Source organism: Microtus pennsylvanicus, chromosome 3 (genome assembly GCF_037038515.1).
Source record: "Microtus pennsylvanicus isolate mMicPen1 chromosome 3, mMicPen1.hap1, whole genome shotgun sequence".
Lineage (NCBI taxonomy): Eukaryota > Metazoa > Chordata > Mammalia > Rodentia > Cricetidae > Microtus > Microtus pennsylvanicus.
Genome location: NC_134581.1, coordinates 124,619,250 through 124,643,343, shown reverse-complemented (window position 1 = coordinate 124,643,343; position 24,094 = coordinate 124,619,250). Strand labels below are relative to the sequence as shown.

The 24,094-nt window shown below is 40.5% G+C and overlaps 1 protein-coding gene across 1 annotated transcript; it reads right to left on the bottom strand.

Moving 5' to 3' along the window:
- Positions 1-1,841: 1,841 nt before the first annotated feature.
- Positions 1,842-23,285, bottom strand: Bpnt2 (3'(2'), 5'-bisphosphate nucleotidase 2). Its single transcript, XM_075967031.1, has 5 exons — positions 22,766-23,285; positions 14,535-14,697; positions 13,234-13,329; positions 8,363-8,524; positions 1,842-7,179 (listed from the first exon to the last, which is right to left on the bottom strand). Exons 1-5 carry the CDS (start codon positions 23,150-23,152, stop codon positions 6,908-6,910), a joined length of 1,080 nt encoding a protein of 359 aa, XP_075823146.1. The 5' UTR covers positions 23,153-23,285; the 3' UTR covers positions 1,842-6,907.
- Between the last annotated feature and the right edge of the window lie 809 nt (positions 23,286-24,094).

Sequence of the window (24,094 nt, the reverse complement as noted above, 5' to 3'; positions counted from 1 at the left end):
AGGTTGGTTTATGGATAATATCCATTTAAGAGTGACTACATACTGTATTTATCTTTTTGGGTCTGGGTTACGCCAATCAGGATGGTGTTCCTTCCATTTGCCTGCAAATTTCAAGATGTCATTGTTTTTTACTGCTGAGTAGTACTCCATTGTGTAAATGTACTACATTTATTTATCCATTCCTCTGTTGAAAATTCCCTATTTAGATCTATACTTTACTTTTTAACTTGGATTATTTGATGTTTAGTTTCTTGAATTCTTTAAATATTTTAGGGATCAACCCTCTGTCTGATGTGGGGTTGATGAAGTTTTCCCATTCTGCAGGCTGTCGTTTTGTCTTGTTGACTATGTCCTTTGTCTTACAGAAGCTTCTCAGTTTCAGGTCCCATTTATTAATCCTCAATCTCAGGGTCTGTGCTACTGGTGTTATAGTCAGGAAGTGGTCTCCTGTGCCAATGCACTCAGTGTTACTTCCCTGTTTCCCTTCTATGAGGTTAAGTGTGACTGGATTTATGCTGAGGTCTTTGACCACTTAGACTTGAGTTTTGTAGATGGGACTAGACATGGATCTATTTGTACACTTCTGCATGTCAGCATCCAGTTATGCCAGCACCATTTGTTGAAGATGCTTTCTTTTTACCATTGTATAATTTTAGCTTCTTTATCAAAAATTAGGTGTGTGGATTAATATAAGGGTGTTTGGTTTGATTCCATTGGTCCACCCATTTGTTTTTGTGCCATTACCAAACTGTTTTTATTATTATAGCTCTACAGTAGAGTTTGAAGTCAGGGATTGTGATGCCTCTGGAAGTTCCTTTATTGTACAGGATTGTTTTGGCTGTTCTGGAAATGGATGCTGAAAACTTCAGGATACTCTTAATGTATCTTAAACTGTAGATGCTCTTAATGTCACCGAATTTTACATTAAAAAAAAAAGATAATTTTCCTGGCACCGGGTTTCTCCCTAACTACATAAGAGCCCCCTCTGTCAAGATATCGTTCATTACTCTCTCCCCCGCCTTCCAGACCCCAACTCGACCATCCTGATTGCTCATAATCTCCCCTGCCTCCAGTTTACCCAAGACATCTAATCTATTTCCTCTTCCCAGTGGGATCCATGCATTCCTCTTAGGCTTCTCCTTGTTACTTAGCTCCTCCGCGGCCCAGGAATCTACAAGAATGACCCCTAGCAATCATAGAGAGGGTGCCTGAACTGGTCTTCTCCTGTAATCAGATTGGTGACTGCCCTAATTGTCATCCTTGAGTCATCATCCTGTACCTCATGGAAGTAGATGCAAAGATCCACAGCTCTGTGATTTCAGTCTAAGAGATGGTTGAGCAATTATATGAGCAAAGGGGTCGAGACCACGGGGAAAACCACAGAGACAGCTGATCTGAGCTTGTGGGAGCTCATAGATTCTGGACAGACAGCTAGGGAGCCGGCATGAGACTGACGTAACCCTCTGCAGCTGGGCGAGTTGTGGAGCTTGGTCATTTGTAGGGCCCCTGGCAGTGGAACCAGGACCTGTCCCTGAGGCATGAGCTGGCTCTTTGGGACCTATTCTCTATTGTGGGACGCCTTGTTCAGCCTTGATGCTGAGGGGAGGAAACTGGTCCTGCCTCAACTGGATATGCATTATACTTTGTTGATTCATACAGGAGGACTTACTACATCTGAAGGAGACTGAGGAGGAGTGGATGGGGCAGGGATTAGAAGGGAAATGGGCGAACGGGATGGGAGGAGAGGAGGGAGGGCAAACTGGTTAGTGTGTAAGATGATTTTTTTTAAAAAAAAATGAATTAAGAGGTAAAATAGAAAAACACTGACACAGCATACCACCTTTTCAGACATGACCAATTTATTCAAGAAATTCAAATTTCATTTTTCAAAGTATATCCAGGGGCAGGGTTTATAATAATTATGTCACCAGAAGCAATCACATTTTATACAGTTAATTGACCATGGGGGTGGTATCCAGAGGAAAGGCAAAACTTAAAAAAAAAAGTTGTGTGTGTGGGGTGGTAATTACAAATATCAGCAAAGAAAACAACTAGCTTATACTACTGAGGCATGAAGCATGCTAACACTAGCAGTGATCCTTTAGTCCAATGCACCACACAATCTGGACCTAATTTGTGCAATATACTAGGTATTGGGAATATGGTGGAAACACACACAAATCAAAGACACACTCCATCTCTTTAGCAAGTGAACCAACAGCCTTTATAATAGAAGTGGTGTGGTGAGGCACAAAGCACTCTGTGAAGGCCATGGGAAGAAGTTCAGTTGACAATGGCTCCACTTTAGTCTGGTGGAGTAGACTGGCAGATCAGAGCCTGCTAAGAAAACGTAGCATCTCTGCAACAAGAAACAATTTATTTCCTCCACGGCTTTAATGTATGGTAAGAAAGTTTTCAAAGGTAAAATATCTTAATTTCTCTCACTGTTGACCCATTTTAGAAAATCAATTAACAGGACGTGAGGATGAGAAGTTTAGCAGAAAGGTGAGCTCTGGCGATGCAGGCCCAGCTGTTCGGGCAGCACTGCAAATGCTCACATGCCCGAGTGGAGCTGCATCCATCACTACAGACGCCCTCTAGACCACAGGCTGCTCTGCCAGTGTGAGCTCAGGGCTGAAGGCCACATCTGGGGACATGAGATTGTTTTCAGGTTAAGTATCTCATGTTAACTTACTGTGTTTATAGTTTAAAACAGAAAAATGAAGGAACATCTCTCCAGAATGACAAAGGTACCACTTGTTTTACACCTTAAAATAATTTAATTAAATATATTGACAAAACATCACAACCTCGGCTTTTGCATTTTACACGGATACATTCGTTACATAATACTTTGGGAAATGATCACAACCATGGTATATAAGCAGCTGTTTTAGCATTATTCATCATCCTTAACTTCAGTTTGACTTGTATTATTATCTCAGAGAAAGATGCCATTTCTTCCATTAAATTACCATCCAGCTCAAAAAAGAATAATTAAAAAAAAATCCTTTGTCAATGCTAAGTCAAATACATATACCTGCCAGGCTTTGATAAAAGACAACAATGCACACATGTCAGCACTTCACAGAATGTCACTGCAGAACTCCACTATTGTGAAGCAGCCCTCACAACTGTGGCTGGTCAAATCTATTAGTCACAATACACAATATTATTTAACTAATAGACCACCAAAATGCTACCACTAACAGCTATTTCTTTTAACCAAAATTACCCCAGAGGACTAGAAAAGGTAAAGTAGTCCAAAATGATTTAAAAGTAAAATGTGTAAAATGCAATCTTTCTTGGTCTTACATTTAATTAAGAACCAAATGTTGAAACATCATTTCAGACTTATATACATCATGATCCAGTTCTTAGAAAAATGGACTTCAACTGGAAATGCTACATTATGCAAAAATAACTTATCAGTTTAATTTTAATGACTTTCCCCAACTCTGATATAAAAAACATTACAAGAACTTAAAGTTTAATGAGAAAAAAAGCTATTTTTCCCATTTATTAAAAAAATTGTTTTGCATCAGTAACATACAATGCCCTATTTAAGGCACAACTTTTTTCTTAAGGAAAAAACCCCACAGATTAGATATTTTTTCTACATAGGTATAGGACAGAGCCACTTTGCAGGCATATCATTAAAGACATCTTAATCCACACCTAATATGAAAAACTACTGCTGTTTCTACACAGCAACACTCTTATCTACACGGCCAAGACAGGTAGTTGTGGCTAGAATAGCCCCAAAGAGTTCTTTCTTTAACCTCCTGGGTTGTCCCAGGAAGGCCAATTTCAGCCATCACCAGGTTAAAATGAGTGACTTCTGTTTTGCATTAGCCCTCCACCTTACTTGTCGGGCAGAGTGCTGCCACCTCCACAGCCAGAGTATTATCAGGTACTTGAACTCAGCACCTAAGAGCATGGGGTCAGGGAAGGCAAATGCTAGCCTCCCTCCATCACTGCTGTCTCTTGTGAGCGCCCACATCTTTCTTCTCTTGTAAGCCCGGCCCTACCTGTATCTTCCGGGACAATCTTCAGAACAGTGCAAAGCAGCCCTAGGAAACAGAGAATCCACACAACTGCCATATGAACACGAATCTAGATGCTCTCATCAGTTCATTAGATACTGTTAATACCTCATTTGAGTATTTCAGTTAAAAAAAACATAAAACTGGGGAAAGGAGAAAACCCACAAAGTTGAATATGACTGTCTTGTAGGGCCTCGTAAAGGCAACTGAAATGGAGGGGGCTATAAGAATGAAAACCATCCGAGAAAGCAGGTTTCTTCAAGTGAGCTTACCTATCCGATTCACTGGTATATTCCAGGCTTATTATAGAGATTATATATAAAGATGAGTCGGGAGAAGTGCTTTGTGAAAACATTAGTTTTGAGACACAAGACAACATGAACTTTAAGGTTTTGAAGGTGATTTTCTTTACTTCTCAAAAATAATGGCTAAGCAGATCTCTTCCAGGATCGATCACTTTCACTGTAAACTTTACCAGGCTCAATTCAGTGTTCAGTGGCCAATATAAAGAGGAACGAGTTTATAGAAGAAATCTGGGTTAAGCGTGGGGCAAGGTAGCACAGAAGCTAAGAAAGGGGGCCCAAAGGAAAGATAGGGCAGGGCACGAAGGGACTGATGGGCGGCCTAGGAGACAGGTGAGGCTCTGGTGTCTCTGCTTCTACTAAAGGGAAAAGAGGTGCACTTCCAAATGTAAACTTGCTTAGTTATGTTTAGAAATAAAACAATTTAATGTTAATTCTGAGAGATATTACATACTCCATGGCTAGTACACTCTGGCACAATAATACCTCATAAATAAATATAAATACCATTTTCCTTGTAATGTATATTGGCTCTTAAATTTTTTAAAAATGAACTATAAATGTCTATAGAAGTATTTAAAATCGTTAGTAACTAGACAACACCAACAAATTATAAAATAATACTTTCAACTCTCAGCCAACATCTTAACTTTTGAGCTTAACACACATTGTTTATATCCTTAGTTATATATATTAATGAAATTAAAAACTAAAACAGTCTTTTTTGCTAATATGAACTAGTTTTGTTTCTACTGAATGATAAGTTTCCGCACATTAGAACATTTTCATTATATTCCATTTCCTGTTCTGACATATTACAATGAAAACAATGTCTGTATCACAGGACTCTGGTGAGTATTGCTTCTGTCAACTCTGGAGAAAGCAGTGTTTCCTTTCTCTTGCCATATTGCTTAGTAATTAGTGTCAGAAACTGTTGTCAAAACTCACAACTCCTGCTAAATAAACAGTAAGTTTCCAACTTCCAGAACTTTGACTTTTCACTGCATGAAGGCCAATGCTAGCAGCGGCTAGGCCTGGGGAAAGCACTGTACAGCACCAAGATTCCGTCCACTACTGAGGAACCACCTGGGCCTTGCACCTCATGACGTGAAAACCTACATGAGGCGTGTCTATCAGGCTAGCATGGCCACTCAGCTCAATTTTACCTCTAAGATAGGAAAATAAATAGAAAACTGCTTTAGGGTTATATTTTTAAGAAAAGAAAATATGAGAAATTACTCATTCAAGTTTAGAAGGGTATCAAAGCCACATAAAAAAACACGATACATCAATTTTCTAGATCACGCTAAGAAAAAAACACACCAACAAAAACAAGTTCTTAGAGCAACACAAAAAACACAGCTTGGAAAGCAAGCTTAGTCACAGCAACGTGACAAATGCCATCATCTCTTTTTCTAACCACATTCTGCCAACTGAGTGGGCGGAAATTTTCATCAATGTTTCATTAACAGTAATCTGAGAGAAAACAATGGGATTATGATCAAAAGTAATTTCTTTGAGAATGCTGTTATAAGTCCATTAAAGTTAAAAAGGAACTGTGCCCATTTTTGATAATAAGGGAATCTCTACTGATAAACCTGGTAAGGACGCAAAAATTTGCTGAAACCAAATTCCTGAAAAATAACTAAAACCAGTCAGTCCATTTAATGTGAAATAACTTTCAATTATTAGAAAATCATTTATATTCTTATAGTGTCTTACAGCATATTTTATCTCTAATAAAAATATAGAACTCATAATGCTAATATTGAAGCTTAAAGCCAACTTCTAGCTCAACAAAGAAAGAATGGATGAATGCATCTTCCAAGGGGAAATGAAAGTCAACGTAACATGGCAGAAATGTTGGAACCATAGATAGACTTTGATCAAACAAAGCCCACATCACGAAAACTCTAACTCTAATGCAGCTCATCATTTGTCTGGACTTTCTATCAGCTGGTGAATCTGTTAGTCAAGTTTCAGAGAAAAAAATCTGTTAAAGCCTTTTCTACTAAATCCATAGAAATGGCAGATGACCAGAGCACTTGTTGCAATTAATGAATATGAGACTTCTTGTGCTTTCCATCTGAGGAGTAAAAATCACCAATGACTTTATTTTCAGTAAGATACAACCTCAAAATTACACTACACAACTATACAAAACGAAGCCTTCCTCAAACCCAATTCTATACGAAATTCTCAACAGTGTAGACTCATCATTTGTTGAGTGAAAATGGTGACTCATAACAGTGTAGACCTAGCTATAGATTTTAATACACAAATATATATATATATACGTACATATATATATATATACGTGCCTTGTGTATGACAACTGTATGAAAATAGTCTCAAAAATAAAGACAATACTTGAGAAATGAAGCAACCTAATTTCCCTGATTTTACATTCTATTTCAGGGAAAGTAAGTCTCTGATGCTTCATAAGTACTTCCTAAGTTCAGGATGGCCTTAACCATGCATAGTCTCCACCAGTCCTTTGAAGCTTCCGAAAGTTCAGGCCGAACAATTCACGGAGTTGCACCCTGTGCTTAAAAATGCTTATTGATGTCCTGACTTTTCTAAATCCGGGAGTTTTCTGACCAGGGCTTGATGATTCATTTTAATGCTAGCAAGGAGTCCCCCTTCAATGCCATCGGACCCAGTGTAACTGATCTCTTCACCACTCAGAGTGGTCATATGCCCCCCAAGGGCTTTTAAAATGGCATTGCCAGCACATATATCCCACTTTTTGATGTATGTCACATGAATATACAGATCTGCTCTTTCTTGGCTCACATCAGGCACATCCAAGAGTGCTAAAACTTTATAACCTAGAAGACAAAGAAAAAATTAGGTCATTACTGAAATGCCTTAGTAAAACATTTGCAAGCTTTTTAGGTATACAGTTGAAAAGACAGGATGAGATGTTCATGAGCATTCCACACTGCCTTTGTCTAATCTAAAATCAATCATCTCCCAACATAATCATGCTTACAAGTAACAACCCCAATATCAGGCAGTCAAAATAAGCTTACTAATTAAGTTAGTCTCAATTATAGCAGTCGGTCTAAGATACCAATTTTAAAAGAGCACTAGTTTAGTGCTTTTTAGTAATGAGGTATAGTTCCATTAGAATAAAAAACCCATAATAAAAAAAATTTCAAAAAGGGAGGAGGACATTACATCTAGAAACTAGTTCATCTCAACCCTCCTAGCTATCTGGACATTGAGTTTTCCTAACCAACATAACAGGCATCCTGTAAGGAAAAATCTAGGAAAGAAGATATATACAACTCGCAAATTAAATATAAGGCTGAATCATTTCTCCCATTCAAATACCTTAAATACCTTAGCACTGCTGAAAAGGAATTAGAACATGAATGTTTTCTGATTTTAATTTATTTACCTTAATTAAAAAATTTCTGATGTGATAAATGTTCATCAAAAGGCTCTTTCAAGCCAAACCCAGGCTATGGTTTGCTCTTGTACACACCTCACAGTAACAATATCTGAATATTTATTACTGTCCGCTTTCAACTGTGGACTCTGACTTCTAATCAAGTAGTATAAGAGCAAGGGATATATATTACAATGGGTGAGCACAGTACTTCTCGCTCATCCCATATGAGAGAGCTGCAGAGGTCAACATTCCAGGGATTGCCATTCTAGCAGTCCCTAGGATGACGACAGCTTCCCACTGCAGGACATCTCAATTCTTCCACTTTTCCTCCTGACAGGCCCACCATTAAACACATAGGAAATTGATTCTAGAGTCAGGTCATATTAAGAGCAGCCCTGCTGGTGTACAATTGTGGCAGTATGCTTTTGTGGTCATTTATGAAGGTTTCTGACACAGGCAATGATAATGCAGGAGTCTGAGCTTGTCTTTAAAGTACATTGCCTCCTTATTTTGTGTCCAAGTATGAGATAAATACTTTGGTCTCCCGAGAGATCTTTGCTCCTGCTGGAACATACTATGGAATCACAAGATGGGGAGAAACAGAGGGAACATACCAGCACCGCCAGCTGGGATGATTGACGACTGATTTCCGAAGGTCTGTAAAGCAACCTGTTTGACCATCCCTGCGTGAGAGCGAGACACAATGATCTTTGGGGTCTTCTCATTGTAGGAGGAGCGGACTTTCACATTTGAACCACCATCCACCATTGCCCAAGCTGAAAAGCAAGTAGGATGCCCATTAACAGCATTGAAGGTTTACAATTCCAAAGCATTACACAAATTACAATCTTCAGAATCAAGTGACTTGGAAAAAAAAAGAATCATTTTCTACAGATTTAATCATTTCCCTTGAACAGGTTTTTTATTTTTAGCTAGAAAAATTACTTAAGTATTTAAATAAGAAAACAGGCATGTATTGAAAAAAAAGCTTCCAAGTGCACCGTGTTCTTCACAGTTACAATGACTATCAAATATTTGGCATAAGAATTCTAGTACTCTCTCCATTATCAAATGAGCATCTTCTGAGACCACCTCGTAACTTGACTCCTAACTCTACTCAGCCCATTTTCTTCCCTTCCTGCAAATGTCTCACTCAGTACACTTCTTGCCAAGCATCTTGCACACTGAGCTCATCAGCAAAGTCAGATTCATGATCTGTGACAAGGACACAACTGTTTGGATAATTCAAGTTTCAAAATTGATTTTCTTCTATCTCTACTTCTGATATACTCAGGTTCATTTATTTGCATATTTCTCATTCTCCCAAATGCTTTAAGAACACAAACTATTTAAAGAAGTGAGTTAGTATTACTGACTGTCTTATCAAGAGCATGTCCTGGTAAGATGTTGTCTTGACATACCTGTGAGGAGGGAACCTCAACTGAAGAATTGCTTCTATGAAATGGGCCATGGGCATGTCTGTGCAGCATTTTCTTGACTACTACTTAATGTAGGAGGGCCCAGCCTATGGGCAGTACTATCCCTAGGTCAATGAGCTTGGACTGTATAAGGTAGCTGATCAGTTAAAGAGATGGTTCAGCATTTAAGAGGACTTGCTGCTCTTTCCAGAGGATCTGAGTTCTGTTCCCAGCCTCCATGTCAGGTATTTCACAACTGCCTTTGACTCCATCCCAGAGGATCTGGATCTCCACTACCAGCCGCTGTGGGCACTTTTACATATGTGGCATAGACTCACAAGACACATTCAGATACAGAAATAACATTTTAAGGAAGGTAGCTGAATGTAGAAGCCTGGGAGCCAAGCCGGGAAACAGTGTTCCTCTGGAGATTTTGATTCATGCTTCTGCCTTGGCTTCCCTTGATAACGGATTATACTTTCCAAGATGAAATCAACCCTTTTCTCCCTATGTTACTTCTGGTCATGGTGTTTATCATAGCAACAGAAAGCACAGCAGAACAGAGCATAAAAATGCAAAATCAATTGAGTATGGTGGCTCTTACCTATAATCCCAGCATTTTAGAGGTGGAAGCAACAGGGGCTGCTTTGAGTCCAAGGCCACTGCAGGATGCATAGTGAATTCCAAGCCATCCTGGCACAGAGTGTAAAACCCCCATCTTAAGAAGAATAAGTCAAAGAAAAAGAAACCAAGAAACAGGTGGTGGTGGGAGAAGTTTTGAAAGAAGGAAGGGGCTTTCCAGGGATAGCTTGAAATACATGTCTAGGTTTAAGTTTTCCTCACTCTGGTGCAAATAAGGCAAGAAAGCAAATTTATTCAAAAGTAAACCAGTTAGATTGCTATTCTAATACCATTCACTATGCCATACCATGGTTAGCAATGAAGGTAGTTTATTCCTGGCTACAGGAAAAAGAAAAAAGAGAAAAAGTGGAGTCTGGGTTTCTAAGTCACCATGGATGATGGCAGCCAACTAAAAACTATACACAATAACAAGGAAGTGAATATATATATATGTCTCCCCAGAGTAAGTAGGAAACAGAGACAAATCCAAACCCATGAGATAACAAGGAGACAAACAGTGTAGATCAGCAGAACAACTGCCAAATACAGTTCCAATGTCTCCAATAGCAGGAGCTTCAGAGAAGCACCAAGAGAGCCAAGGTTCCTTCTTGACCCAGTATAAGTCAATAAGAAACACTTAGAAGGAAAGGCTTAGAAAGGACATGGAAATAGGGGCAGTAGGAGGAAGAAAATATCTTCGGCATTTGGAAAAGCAGCCAGAGCTGTGAGAAGGCAACAGGACAAAAGTAAAGTAGGCGCCTGGTAAGAAGGCTTCCATCCCACAGGAGAAAGGTCCTGGAGAAGGAGTAGCTAGTGGCATCCCATCAACACACCCAGAAGACTAGGTGTCCTAATGGGAGAAGAGGCCTGCTCTCTGGAGCAAGGAAAGACATGGGGCGAAGTGATGCAGGAAGCTGCTCCTCATTAAAAGAACAGAAGGCAACAGCTTAGTGGCTGAAAGAAATCCACCTTACTTGACAGGACCTTGTTTTAAGTAAGCACCTTAAATCCATTTAGGAGCATGCAGAAAAGCGAAAATGCTGCATGTCCCGGGGAATACTGGTTAGCTGAGGCAAATGTAGTACTTGTAACTTTAAAGTACACTGGAGGAAAAAGCTCATGAGTATTTATCATAATTTTGTCTGTAATTATTTACAAAAAGTTTCAAAAACTGGGGGAAAAAAATTCCCAAATTCTCTAAATTCTTTTCTAACTGGTCTTTGCCAACTATTCTGTTTTACTGAGAAGTGAACTTACAATGTTCTAGCTCTAGGGGTCAGTATTGTGTAGGATACTAGCAATTATGAATTCAGTATTTTAAAAGGTACTTCATGTTACATATGTAATACATTAATTTATAGCACTTTAATGGACAAATATTTTTTAAAGTTTTATTTTTAAACCATGGTTAAGTCTGTGTGTGAGTCTATAACATGGGCACAGATGTTACAAAGCCAGGGTAGCGTGCAGACCTCCTGGAGCAGGGGTGTCAATGTAGATGCTGGGAACTGGAACTTGAACCCTTTGCAAGAGTAAACAGGTACTTTTACCCAGAGCCATCTCTCAAGCTCCAATGGATATATTTAAATTAGATTTGGGTGATAAGGTATAAGAGCAGCTACATATGTTTATTTTACGAAAAATAAAGAAAAGGCCTGTAGGGGCCAAGCAGAGAGCCCTGACACCTAGCATATAAAGCTTAAGGCAAAGCAGTGCCTCTTGCTCCTCCTACTGTATTAGTTACACTTAGCTACAAAGAATGTAAATCTGATTACTGTGGCTCAGAAAGTAAGGCTAAAAAGTAGGTGTGGTTCAGTAATCAAAAACCTAATGCCTGTTTTTTTTTTCATTTTATATGGTATATTGATATATATATGAGTCCCACAATATTATCTTGAAGTTCTTTACATTTAATATATTTTATTATTTAAGTATTTCATACATATGTAGAATATTTATATCTTTTAAATATAGCAGCTGTAAGAAACTAATACACAAATTTAAGGATGACACTAATATTATCCACAATACATGGTCATAGTTTTCAATACTGGCAATGTGGACACTGTCATAACTAAGAGCCTTGTCATCTTAGAGAATGATGGTGCCAAGGGCCATAGTATTTGTCCTATGAGTTGATGGGAATTAACCAATTAAAAGCACAACAAATCACTGCAGGCAGTCAGCAATAATATTTATACTAACTACTCTTCCCCCACAACAGTAATAACTTGTGCTGTCATAGTGAACATGAGATCACTGGCCATACTGTAAAGACCAGAAGGCCACAGGCCACAGGCAGCCACACTGAGTAACTGTAGTATCATTTCTTCTCTAATGAAGAGACTCTACCCAGCTCAAGCAAGGTAAACATGGCTCTAGCAAGCCTTGCCCTTCTCTCCCATTCCCTATGCCTTCCTAAAAACTGTTGGGTAGCACTCCTAAAGCTGGTCATCAGGTCTGTTCCCTTATTTGACCCTTTCCTCCTACCAAAGACCAGCTATCAAAGTACTGAGGTCCAGCAATCAAAAGCCCCCCTTGGCTCACCTAATTAACATACCCAATTAAAATTACACACCTCATCCTAACACAGTGCTTCCCCTTTCACCTCTATAAATGGCCATTTACTTATGAGCACCACCTGTCTCCTCTTTAATCACAGGCAACAAATACTCCTTTCCCCTGTTCACTTGTTCCCTTCCCTTTCTCCCTTATCCCCTATTGCCTGTATTTGTCTCTTATTCCCTGCCCTATGTTCCAGTGCAGTGCAAAAAGAAAAAGGAAAAGAAAAAGAAAATCTTTAGGCTAAGAATTTGGCCTTAGGGTGTCTTGAACCAACTTCAAGGTTCCCTATTCCTGCATCCACTGACTTTGGTAGGGCTACACACAAAGGTACACCCTAACTAAATAAGAACTTCCTTGTCATGGCCATCCATGTCTTCTTACAACACAGGCACCACTGAGCTGACCTCCGCTGTGTAAGAAACTAGCAAACGTGACTGTGACTGTATGACAGAGGACCCGAGGATCTCTGACAGATGTGCCGTGGCTGCAGACAGCTCCTCTCCCACTTCTTAAGTCTCAGTGTCACTTTTTGTCACAATAGTGCGCTCTGAATACTAAACTGTACAGTTTCACAGCAGAAGCCATCACAGTAACCCAGGCCTCACCTCCAACGGCAGCATGAAAGAAACACAAGATACCTTACTGGGGAATATTTCTACCTTATTAGTATTTCCAACAGATTTTTTTTTCCCATAAAGCTCTGTTTTACCACATACTCTTAGTGTCAACCATAAAATCTGTATCCTCCCCAGACAAATAGTGTACAAGGGTAGGAGACAGACTTCAATTACTAAAATCCTAGTATAGTTAAGTACTACAGACAAAGGGTTCAGTACCACAAGCAGCACTGTGACTCAAAAGAGCTCAGGTATACATCATACCTGTATATTCAGAAAACGGCTTATGAATAACTCCTAGCACAGGTTTGCCATTCACAGCTACACACACCATGGTAGTGACATACTTCCGAAGATCCTCTAGGAGAAAACACAAAGGCATGGCTGTTAAAGTACTGTGTTTAACGCAGCACACAATATGATACTTACTTCGTCAGAACTGAGATGTGTACAAGCCCTTTCAAAAACAAAACTGCTCTAAGCAGGAAGAGAGCTGCTAAGTACATGTGAGATCTGGTTCTTGGGTTCAGTCACTCAGTCCATCATTTTAGTAACTCCATTTCTTAGTATGAATTAACTAAGTCAAACTTAGTTTCCTTATCTGTAAAATACAGATAACAATTGTCCATCTTCAAATATAAATTAACCTTTAATCTTATAATCAAATTTAAAAATCAAGTTAGAAGTTTAAAATAGTTTTGTACAAAGGGATATGCACACTAATTATTATTATGGACTCAAGCCAGTTCATTTTAGAAAACAAACTCAATAGTGTACATTTCTGCTATTTACTTATATAAATCAGTTTTGCAATGTTAGTTTTATGTATGTACATATGAATGTATGTATGTATGTTCACACACACACACATACACACACCTGTGCCTTCCCTTCATAGTAATAATCTATTGAGTACACATTACAGCTCAAGTTCAGTATACAGAATGCCAAGGTGAAAAGTACAAACTCACATATTCTGGGGGTCTTGCCTTATAGGGGGACAAATAAATTTTAACATATACCACACAGGGGTAAAGCAAGAATTAAATATTGCGTGTAAGTAAGACCCTGAGAAAGGACCAGAGAAATGAAACTTGAGCTGGGCAAGAATAATGTAAATGTGTGTGTGTGTTTGGGGGTTGGTGGTGATAATTTTGTTTTGCTACTTTTCACTTGATGGCTCCATTAAATGTACTACTTTAAATTCATATATCAGATGTATATATAACAAAACCTGAATTCTTAATAACCTACGTAAATATTATAATCTGGCACACACTTTCCTTAGTGTTAGGCAGACATGGGTAGTGTGCTGGTGCCACTGAAGGAGGCGGTGTTATTAGAGGAGTATGCTATGGTAGGGAAACAGATGAGAATTGTCCGTCCGTCTGAATGGTTCATGCAATATCCTGATAACCTAGCCTGCTCGTCTGGAAATCTAATCAGATTCTTAAAATCCAACTGGAAGGTTCTTAGATTTGTAAAGGATTTGCCACCATGTGTACACTATCTGCCTTGGTCCAGGCTCTCTAACAGAAAATGATAATGGAATGCTTGAGACTCACCCGTGTACTCCTGGGTAGCATCAAGCGGGTCAATCCAGACAGTCACGCTTTCCGCAGGGACTTCTTTAGGAGCAACTATTTCCTTCAGGATGTCCTCAGGAATCTTACGATTCCATACAATGACCTCCTTGTCAGATGCATCCACATGTTCCTCAGTATTTATCTATAGTGGAAATAGTTGATATTACAAAAGAGAAAACCATTATTATTTAATAGATCTCAAAAAATGCATCTCAGATAATTCATAAAAAATCTTATTAATGATAGCCCTAAAGTATTTCACGGAATTTAATGCAATTTTTTTAAAGCATCATATAAAAGCATTGTAGTGACATTTTATCTTCAAATACTTTCTAATCTAATATTCAAGTTTAGTGTTTTGGTTAATGATGACTAGACTCCAAGTACAGGCAGAGCTCTAATACAAATTGAGAAACCATGTATCGTAGAAGTAAGTTAGTCCTGGCTGGATCAGGAGTAAAGGTTCTGAGGGACTGAAACTGGGGCAGTCTACAGCCCAGTGCTAGGGAGGCTCATGGGGGAGGCGTGGGCCTTATGCCACCATTAGGCTATTATTATAGGACTCATTGTTAAAAAAGAGTAAAAAAAGAAATTCTAAAGCCGGAAAATAGATATTTTCTCGAGCATTGGACATAAGCAACTTCAGCTAGAATCAAACAGAACAACAATGCAAGTTACACAAAGAATGTGCCTTAAAAACAAAATTTGGGTGCTAAGGGGTAAAATTACTGAGTGGACTGTTTGTCTAAAATGTACCTTTAAGCAGTAAGGAAAAAGAAACCTGGAGATCACTAAATAGATAAGCTAGCATATTACAAAACCCAAATAAATTGAAACAAGAAATCAAAAAGGGCATAAAGATAAATGCCTATTTTTTAACTATCAAAGATGTATCTGAGGGAAAGAAAGTAAAATAAAAAATTCTTCTTATTCATAAAAGAAAAAATTAAAACATAAATCTGATTTATGATAATTATGTAAAATTGTGGAGTGAGGAGAGAATATATAGAAATATATTTTTACTTCACGTTTGCGAGTGTTTTGCCTGCAAGAATGTTTGTGTTATCACATATGCCCAGTACACTGGTGACCAGAAGATGGTGTAGAACCCTCATGAACTAGATTTACAGAAGGTTTGTGAGCTGCCATGTGGATGCTGGAAACTGAACCTGGATTCTCTCTAAGGACAGCAAGTCCTCTTAACTGCTGAGCCATCTCTCCACCCCAACAGTTTTCAGAGCCAGTACTTTCTATAGGCCACCATCTCTATGGGCACATGCAGTAATGTGCACAGTAAGAGCTCTGTTGAGCAAAGGACACTGCAGACCTCTTTCACTGGCATTTTCCACTGCTACACCCTGACTACTGAGCGAATACACTAGCTATGAAGCAACCCATGTCGTGTACTGTAGACTGTCTTGAGGCAGTCCTGAGTTCAATTCCCAGCAAACACATGCTTACATGAATTACTTTATTCCAAAATAGAGCACTCATACATGAAATAATGTAAATAAATCCTCATACCTACAATCTACATAATCATAACATACATGCAGAGGACCTAGGTCAGAACCACACAGACTCCCTATTGTTACTTCAATCTCTGTAAATCCCTATGAGCCCTGTCTAGTTAATTCTGTGGCATGTTCTCCTAGTGTCCTCAACCCCTCAATCCTTCCCTTCTGCAGAGTTCCCCAAGCTCTACCTAATGTTTGGCTGTGGATCTCTGCATGCGTTCCCATGAGCTGCTGGATGAAGCCTCTCTGATGATAACTAGTCAGGGGTGGGGCACGGTAGTGTCAGGAGACACACTTAGCCACCAGGGAAATACAAGTCAAAACTACTATGAGATTCCACCTTATACGTGTCAGAATGGCTAAGATCAAAACCACAAGTGACAGCTCATGCTGGCAAGGATGTGGAGCAAAGAAAGCACTCCTCCATTGCTGGTAGGAGTGGAAACTTGTGTAGTCACCACAGCAACCAACTGAATCTACCTTAAGACCCAGCCATACCACTTCTGGGTACATACCCAAAGGATGCTTTATCCTACCACAAGGGCACTTGATCAACTATGTTCATAGCAGCCTTATTCTTAATAGTCCAAAACTAGAAACAGCTTCCCTTCTTAACAACCTGCTATCTTGTTAAATCAGATTATGTTGATCCTAATTTAAAAGAAATAAACAAACAAAAACCCTCCCAATAACTTTCAGAATGTAAAGACTGAATACAGAGTTTTCACATCTACCAGGTAAATTCTAGATGATCCAATGCTAGCAAACACTAGGCAGAATGTCTCTCCATTTGCGTATTTATGTTTGCACTCAAAAACTTACCATCTTCTTACGGGGTTTTTTATACTTGCTGTACTTCTCCGCTAATTCAAACTCTCTCCAGCTTACTTAAGATGGTCTACAGATCTCAATTCAAATGAAAATATCTCAGTCTGACCTTCCCATACTAGCATAAAGATCCCTAACATACTCTTCGCACATAACTTTCCTTTTCAAAGACCTCATAAATTCCCAAAATGTTCTTGTTTGTTTGCATATTAACTTACTTATCTTGAATAGCCAAGTCATAGATTCTCTTGCAAAACACCCATAAAATTTGGCACCATCTAAACCAAATGTAAATGTTCAACTAACACTCCCTAATTGAAGATACTATTCTTAACCTATAGTGGTTTGGGTTTTTTCCCTCCCTCATTTATTCTCCTCCACTCCTCTTCTGTGTTAGCAATTCAGCCTCCTGCATGCTCAATGTCTCTATTCTTGGATTTCAACAGGGAACCAAGTATAACAAAATCACAGAACCTTAGGACTTCCCACAAACAAGAGTTCTCACCATTCACTACCATCCCTTCTTATCCCAGACTGGCTACTCTCAAAGAAGTCATTAATGATTGGAATGGAAAATGAAGCTTTCAAAGAACCTATAATTTTAGTGAGTGATATAAAGCATTTCTAGAAACCAGAAAATTGCAAACTGACTATAGGCTATTCCTGTAAGTGATGCCTAGTCTTGTAATTTCCACCCATTCCTGGCAACTACTGATCTGACATAGTTGTTTATTAGCCTTAAGTATTATTAAGCATATATTTCTTTTGGTCAGCTGTTCTTCTTTGGTAAGTCTGCCTAGTGCTCACAAAATCTAATTCTTATTTCCTTCCTAGGCATATCAAAGTTCACAGAACTCATCTCCCTTGCAATAAGAAAACATATATTGAACGTTCTAGCCAATGAATTATGAACAAAAATGTGACATATCTAATTTTGTCGCTCATGAAAAGAAGAACAATTTTCCATGTTTTCCTGTCATGTTGCCATGGCAGAACTACACATTAACAACAACAACAGGGTCAGAAAGACAGTATGAAGAACAGCTATGCTAACAGTGCTTCTAGAGCATTGCCTGCTCAGTCTTTGGTGATGAATGCATTTCCTCTTTCATATCTAATACTGTAAGCAGTTTAAAAGGCAGAATAAATTCTTACATGTATGATTGAATTTAATTTGATTCTCTTTCTCTAAACCTCTACACTGAAGAGCAACAGAAGGAAAACATTTAAGTGGTTTGAGAGAGAGAAATAAAAAAATAATATAGCAAAATAAAAAATGTAGATCTGAAGAGATAAAAGTCTTAAGGGAAGCATAAACTATTATAAACTATGGCTTGATACAACATCTCAAATCCACTCTAAGGGATAATAGGGTGCCCAGATTTCTGTGATCTTTGTGAGACAGCTATAAAACAGAAGATGGAATCTGTAACTTTTATAATGGAAAATGTTAATCGGTGGAACCACTTTAGGGTTAGCAATCATATTTATTTAGCATAAAGGTTATTAAGCTAGTACACTATATGTCCTTATATGTATATGTAACACATACAGACATATATACAGGTATTTAGGCTAGTTTTGTAACTTGGACTCCAGAAAGGTGAGACAAACTATTTTCTATCAGTTCTAAGAAAAGTTTAATGCCCCAAACACAATTAATGCTGTTATGATAGTTCAATTAATTTGGGATTGAAGGGGCTTTTGGCCTTTAGAAGAATTACCCATCTAGTGCATTCATCCATAAATAATTATATAATTAATATAGTTTTAAATATAACATCTCACACATAATTCTCTATATGCTATACACTATAAAGGACAATAGGGTACCAAGATTTTTGACTAAACATTATTTCTGAGTGTGGCTTGAGTGTTTCATGGTAAAATATAGTGTTTAAAAGAGCAGAGGCACCAGGTGGTGGTGTTGCATGCCTTTAAACCTAGTACTTGGGAGGCAGAGGCAGGCGGATCTCTGTGAGTTCAAGGCTAGCCTGGTCTACCAAATCTAGTTCCAGGACAGGCTCCAAAGCTCCAGAGAAACCCTGTCTCGAAAAACCAAAAAAAGTAAATAAACAAAAAGAGCAGATGCAGTACAGTTCTTCAGTCTCCCATAGTCCCGTGGGAAGCCCAAGAAACAGAAAGGAAAGATAAAGGGAATGTGTCCCTTCATGAACCATGACAGCTGAACTGAGCCAGGAGTCTTCTCTGTCCTCTGACAAAGACATACACTATTGGATCCATGGTTCTTATGCCTTTGGGTTTTAGCTGAACCACATCACCAACTTTCCTGGGTCTCTTTGTGCAGGCTGAAGACTGTGACTGTTCAGCCTCCTAAAGAGTTAACCCTCCTACTAAATAAACATCAGCTATTTTTCTGGAGAATGGCTACTTTCTTTTTCTTTTTTTTTGCTTTTTTTTTATTAATTTATTTATTTATTAAAGATTTCTGTCTCTTCCCCGCCACCGCCTCCCCTTTCCCTCCCCCTCCCCCAATTAAGTCTCCCCCCAGCCCGAAAAGCAATCAGGGTTCCCTGTCCTGTGGGAAGTCCAAGGAACCCCCACCTCCATCCAGGTCTAGTAAGTTGAGCATCCAAACTGCCTAGGCTCCCACAAGGCCAGTGCGTGCAGTAGGATCAGAAACCCATTGCCGAATGGCTACTTTCAAAATGTATAAAAGAATGTCCCTCTCCCCCCGTACCTATCCTATTTTATTTTCACTTTAAAAGACCTTTTCTTTTTTTCCAGACAGGGTTTCTCTGTGTAACCTTGACTGTCCCGGGACTCTTTCTGTAAACCAGCCTGGCCTCGAACTCACAGATCCACCGCCTCTGCCTCCTGAGTGCTGAGATTAAAGGCATGAACCACCACTGCCTGGCTAAAAGACCTTTTCTTAACACCTTCCTCTTGACAAACCTTGTAACAGATACCTTCTATTATTTTAGATCTTAAAAACAAACACTACAAAACCCAAAGTAAACAAAGCTTGTTCTTCTCTTACTTCCATGAGTCAACTACTCACAGGCCCAGCTTCTTAAGTCTCAGCATTATTCCCTGCCTCTGTTCCTCACCTGCTCATCAGCTTTCCTTCTTCTACATCATGCATGATACAAGACACCTTCACACAAAGGGAACTAATCAGCTCCAAGCGAGCTGGGTCTCCACTTATACAGTTTCATTTGGTTTCTAGTCTAATAAATTGGGACTAAAAGGAGATAGCTCAGTATTACACATGCTAAGTGCACTGATGTACAAAAATGAACACAACATCAGATCTGATATATCAATCAATACCTAACCTGAACACTCAAGGCAGACAAAGGATTCAGCCACAAGAAAACAGTTATCTTCTATTAAGGCACTGTGTTAATACCTGAAATCCAAAAGCTACCCTTGGTAGTTAATCATTTTGTTTTCTACTTATATGTACACACACACATACACAGATATTTAAAAACTTACGATGTAGCTGACTTTACCTTACGTTAATAAAGCAGCTGTGCTTGCTACAGTCCTGTTGGGGAACATTAGCTGAAGATGTGCTGCTTGTTTATGCTGTGGAACATTTGCGCGAGGATTCGAGATGCCTTGCATTCTTTTATGTTGCATGTGTCTGACTCTGTGAAGCTGAGTTACTTTGCCTGTCTAAAACATCTGACTGGTCTAATCAAGAGCTGAATGGCCAATAACTAGGCAGGAGAAAGGATAGGTGGGGCTGACAAGCAGAGAGAATAAGCAGAAGGAGAAATCTGGGAAGGAAGATCAAGGAGGAGAGAGGACGAGGCCGCCAGGACCAGCCACCCAGTCACACAGCTGGCCACAGAGTAAGTAAAGAAAGGTATATAAACTAGTGAAAGATAAAAGCCCAGAGGTAAAAGGCAGATGTGATAATCTAAGTTAAGAAAAGCTAGCTAGAGACAGGCCAAGTTAAAGCTGGACATCCATAAGTAAGAAAAAGTCTCCATGTATTTATTTGGGAGCTGAATGGTGGGACCTCAAAGAGTAAAAGAGTTTAAAACAAAACAACCTCCCCAAAAACACATTTCACTATCACTACCTTAATAATTACATGTTTTTTCCACCAAGAGGAGCTCACACAAGCTCAAATGTTATGAACCTGACTACCATTTAGAAAACAGGCATGAATGAAATATACTTGTAAAAACTGCTATGAAGTTCTATTAAAGTCCTATGTGACCACTATCTGAGCCACTACCTAGATTATATTAAATGTATTCATTGCACTATTATGTAACTATTGTATATCTATAGCCCCTAAACTCCCATTTCTTTCACTACCTCTGAATGAAATTCAAGTGATTTGAGAAGACAAAGATATTTCACAAGTATATCTCACATCTAGATGTAAACAACGGTGTGATTTGTCACAGTAACACAAAAAGCAGTAAGGTACAAGAAAAAGTGGAAATATTCAGTGTTTTGTTTGGAAGGCATTTGGAAAAAAAAATCTAGTAAAGTCAATGACATTTGCCATCCAGCAGCTTAACAGTTGAAATTCAATGTTTCACGGAGGAAAAAGGGGGAGACAATGACACAGAGCCAGGAAGGAAAGAAAACCAAAACCATAATGGAAGAGGGGAGAGCGTTCTGTAAGTTAGGAGATTTTTCAATGACAATTCTTTTGAAGATCAGCAGGTCAGGAACCTTCCAAAGAAACCCGAGTTTATTTTTACTGTTTATCTAATCAACAAAACTATTGGAAGCAACTTTTATTTTCAGAAGCCAAAACCTATCTATTGTTAGGTGATACATTTAAAAGATTCTGTTACACTATGTTGATCCCTTCCCTCTGAAAAGTGGTGGTGCGCCTTTAATCCCAGCACTCGGGAGGCAGAGGCAGGCGGATCTCTGTGAGTTCGAGGCCAGCCTGGTCTACAAGAGCTAGTTCCAGGACAGGAACCAAAAAGCTACGGAGAAACCCTGTCTCGAAAATCAAAATAAATAAATAAATAAATAAATAATTAAATAAATAAATATAAACTGGAAAAGACCCAGTGAAAAGTCAGAGGAAGAAGCAGAGGCAAGTGGATCCTGAATTCAAATCTAAGCTTAATTCCAGCTCCACCTGGACTAAAGAACCCCTGCAAGAAAGCAGGCATGTGCAGGCACGCGCACTCACACACGTGTACACACACACACACACATGCACACACCCCAAAAAGCAGCCGCACTGAAATGATTAATTCTAAGAGAAAAGGAATGCCTATTTTAAGAAAATGTCAATTCTTATCTAAGAAACCTACCAAAGGGAAGGTCGATGTTACTTAATTCTCTTTGATATAAAGACTCTTGAGAGCTAGGATACACTTAAGTGAAATTTCGAGAAAGCCTATCTTCAAATATTTCTTGAAAGGCAGTCCAAACTACGGAGTGTGAACGGGGTCTTGCTAGCACAGCTTCGGCAACTCGTGAGCACAACCCCTTCCTCCCGCTGCTCTGCACACTCAAGATTTCTACAGGCCTTGGCCTAGTTGGCGGGGTTGTCTGCCAGAAAACACAGACTCAACAGCCAGGTCCTCCTCTAGTCATCCAATCCTAGGAGCACACAAAGGCCCGAGAGGTCCAACCCCTTCACTCGAATAAGAGCCTGTTACAGACGCCCCTGGTTCACTCGGCCAGCACCCTGGCATCCAAGCCCACCCAGGTCTCCCCAGTGCGGACACGTCCGCCCACCCACAACCAGGGAGGGGAGGAGGAGCGTGACCCTGAGTGGGAAAAGTCCAGGCTCGCCCAGCTCCAGGGTGCGTGACCTTGCACGCGTTACCTCCTCGGTATCTCCAAGTCCCCCACCCCTGCAGACCCGGGGCGCTCCCAATCAGCGAGGGCACCGGGGCCAGCACCCACCTGCACGTTGGGGAAAGCCGTCTTGAGCAGGTAGAACATCTTGCGGTTGGACAGCACGTCGCCGCTGGTCATCTTGTCCTCGGCGCCCTCGCGCGTCTTCCCCTTGGACTTCTCGTGGAGGACATTGCTCTCGCGGACCCGCCTCACCTCCTGGCCGCCGCGCTCGGCCGCCAGCACCGCCACGGCCAGCATCTCGCGCAGGTCCACCGCGCCCCCGTCCCCGCCGGCCAACTCGGCCGCCCCGCCCGCCACCGGCTCGCCGCCCAGGCCAAACAGGCTGAAGCGGCCGGCCAGGAAGCCAGAGTAGAGGTGGTAGAGCACCCCGAGCCCCAGCAGGAAGAACACGGCCACCCCCAGCGGGGACAGGCGGATGCCCATGGGGGCCATGGCGCGCGACCGGGCGCTAGGGCCGCCTCCGGCCCGCCGCTCAGTCCGCTACAACGGCCCCTGTCTCCCGGCGCCCGTGCGCGCCATCACCGCCCGGGGAAAGCCGCCCCGAGCCCCGAACCCCGAACCCCGCCGCCCCTGCCTAGCAGCAGCCGGCCACTCGGCCTTCCGCGTAGGCCAACGGCCGAGGTGAAAGGGGAGCGAGAGTGTATATCCGGGTTACGTGAGGAAAGAGGGCGGGGAATAGTCAAATAGACCCCGCCCTTGGGGCGGGTCCGTATTTGGGGGCGGGGCCCGAGCGAGGCCGCGTGGCATTTTAAGTCTGTCACGCTTGTGCCTCTACAATTGTTTGAAATAGAGCCGCGGTGACGATGGCTTCCCATCAGTCTGATGACTGAAAGCACGACGGAAAGGTGTTTTAGTCCGAACCGACCTGAGCCTCTCCCATGACACGTGTGCAGCGGACCAAGCTGGGCGGGGCTGACGCCGAGGGAGGATGGTCATTTGCTTTTTCATTTTTGCTGGGCTTGTGATGGCTGAACAGACGCTATCAACCTGTGGGTCACAGACCCCTTAGGGTTGCCATGGCCCTTTCACAGGGGTTGCACATCAGACATTTACATTACCATTCATAACAGTAGAAAAATAGTTATAAAGTAACAACAAAAATAATTTTACTGTTGAGGGGTCACCACAATGGAGGAACTGTATTAAAGGGTTTCAGCATCGGGAAGGTTGAGAACCACTGGTCTAAATGGTTATGTGTTGATGTATAGATTATTCCGTCTCTACTTGTGATCCTCTAAGAAGCTGTGAATCCGAGCTACATGAGCCTAAGTTTTACTAGGGGGAACACTGAAGGATTCTTTTCCAAGGAGATTTTAGCACATACCTCTGTACAGAGATTAAAGGGGAAGAATTATTAGACTGGGACCACTTGGT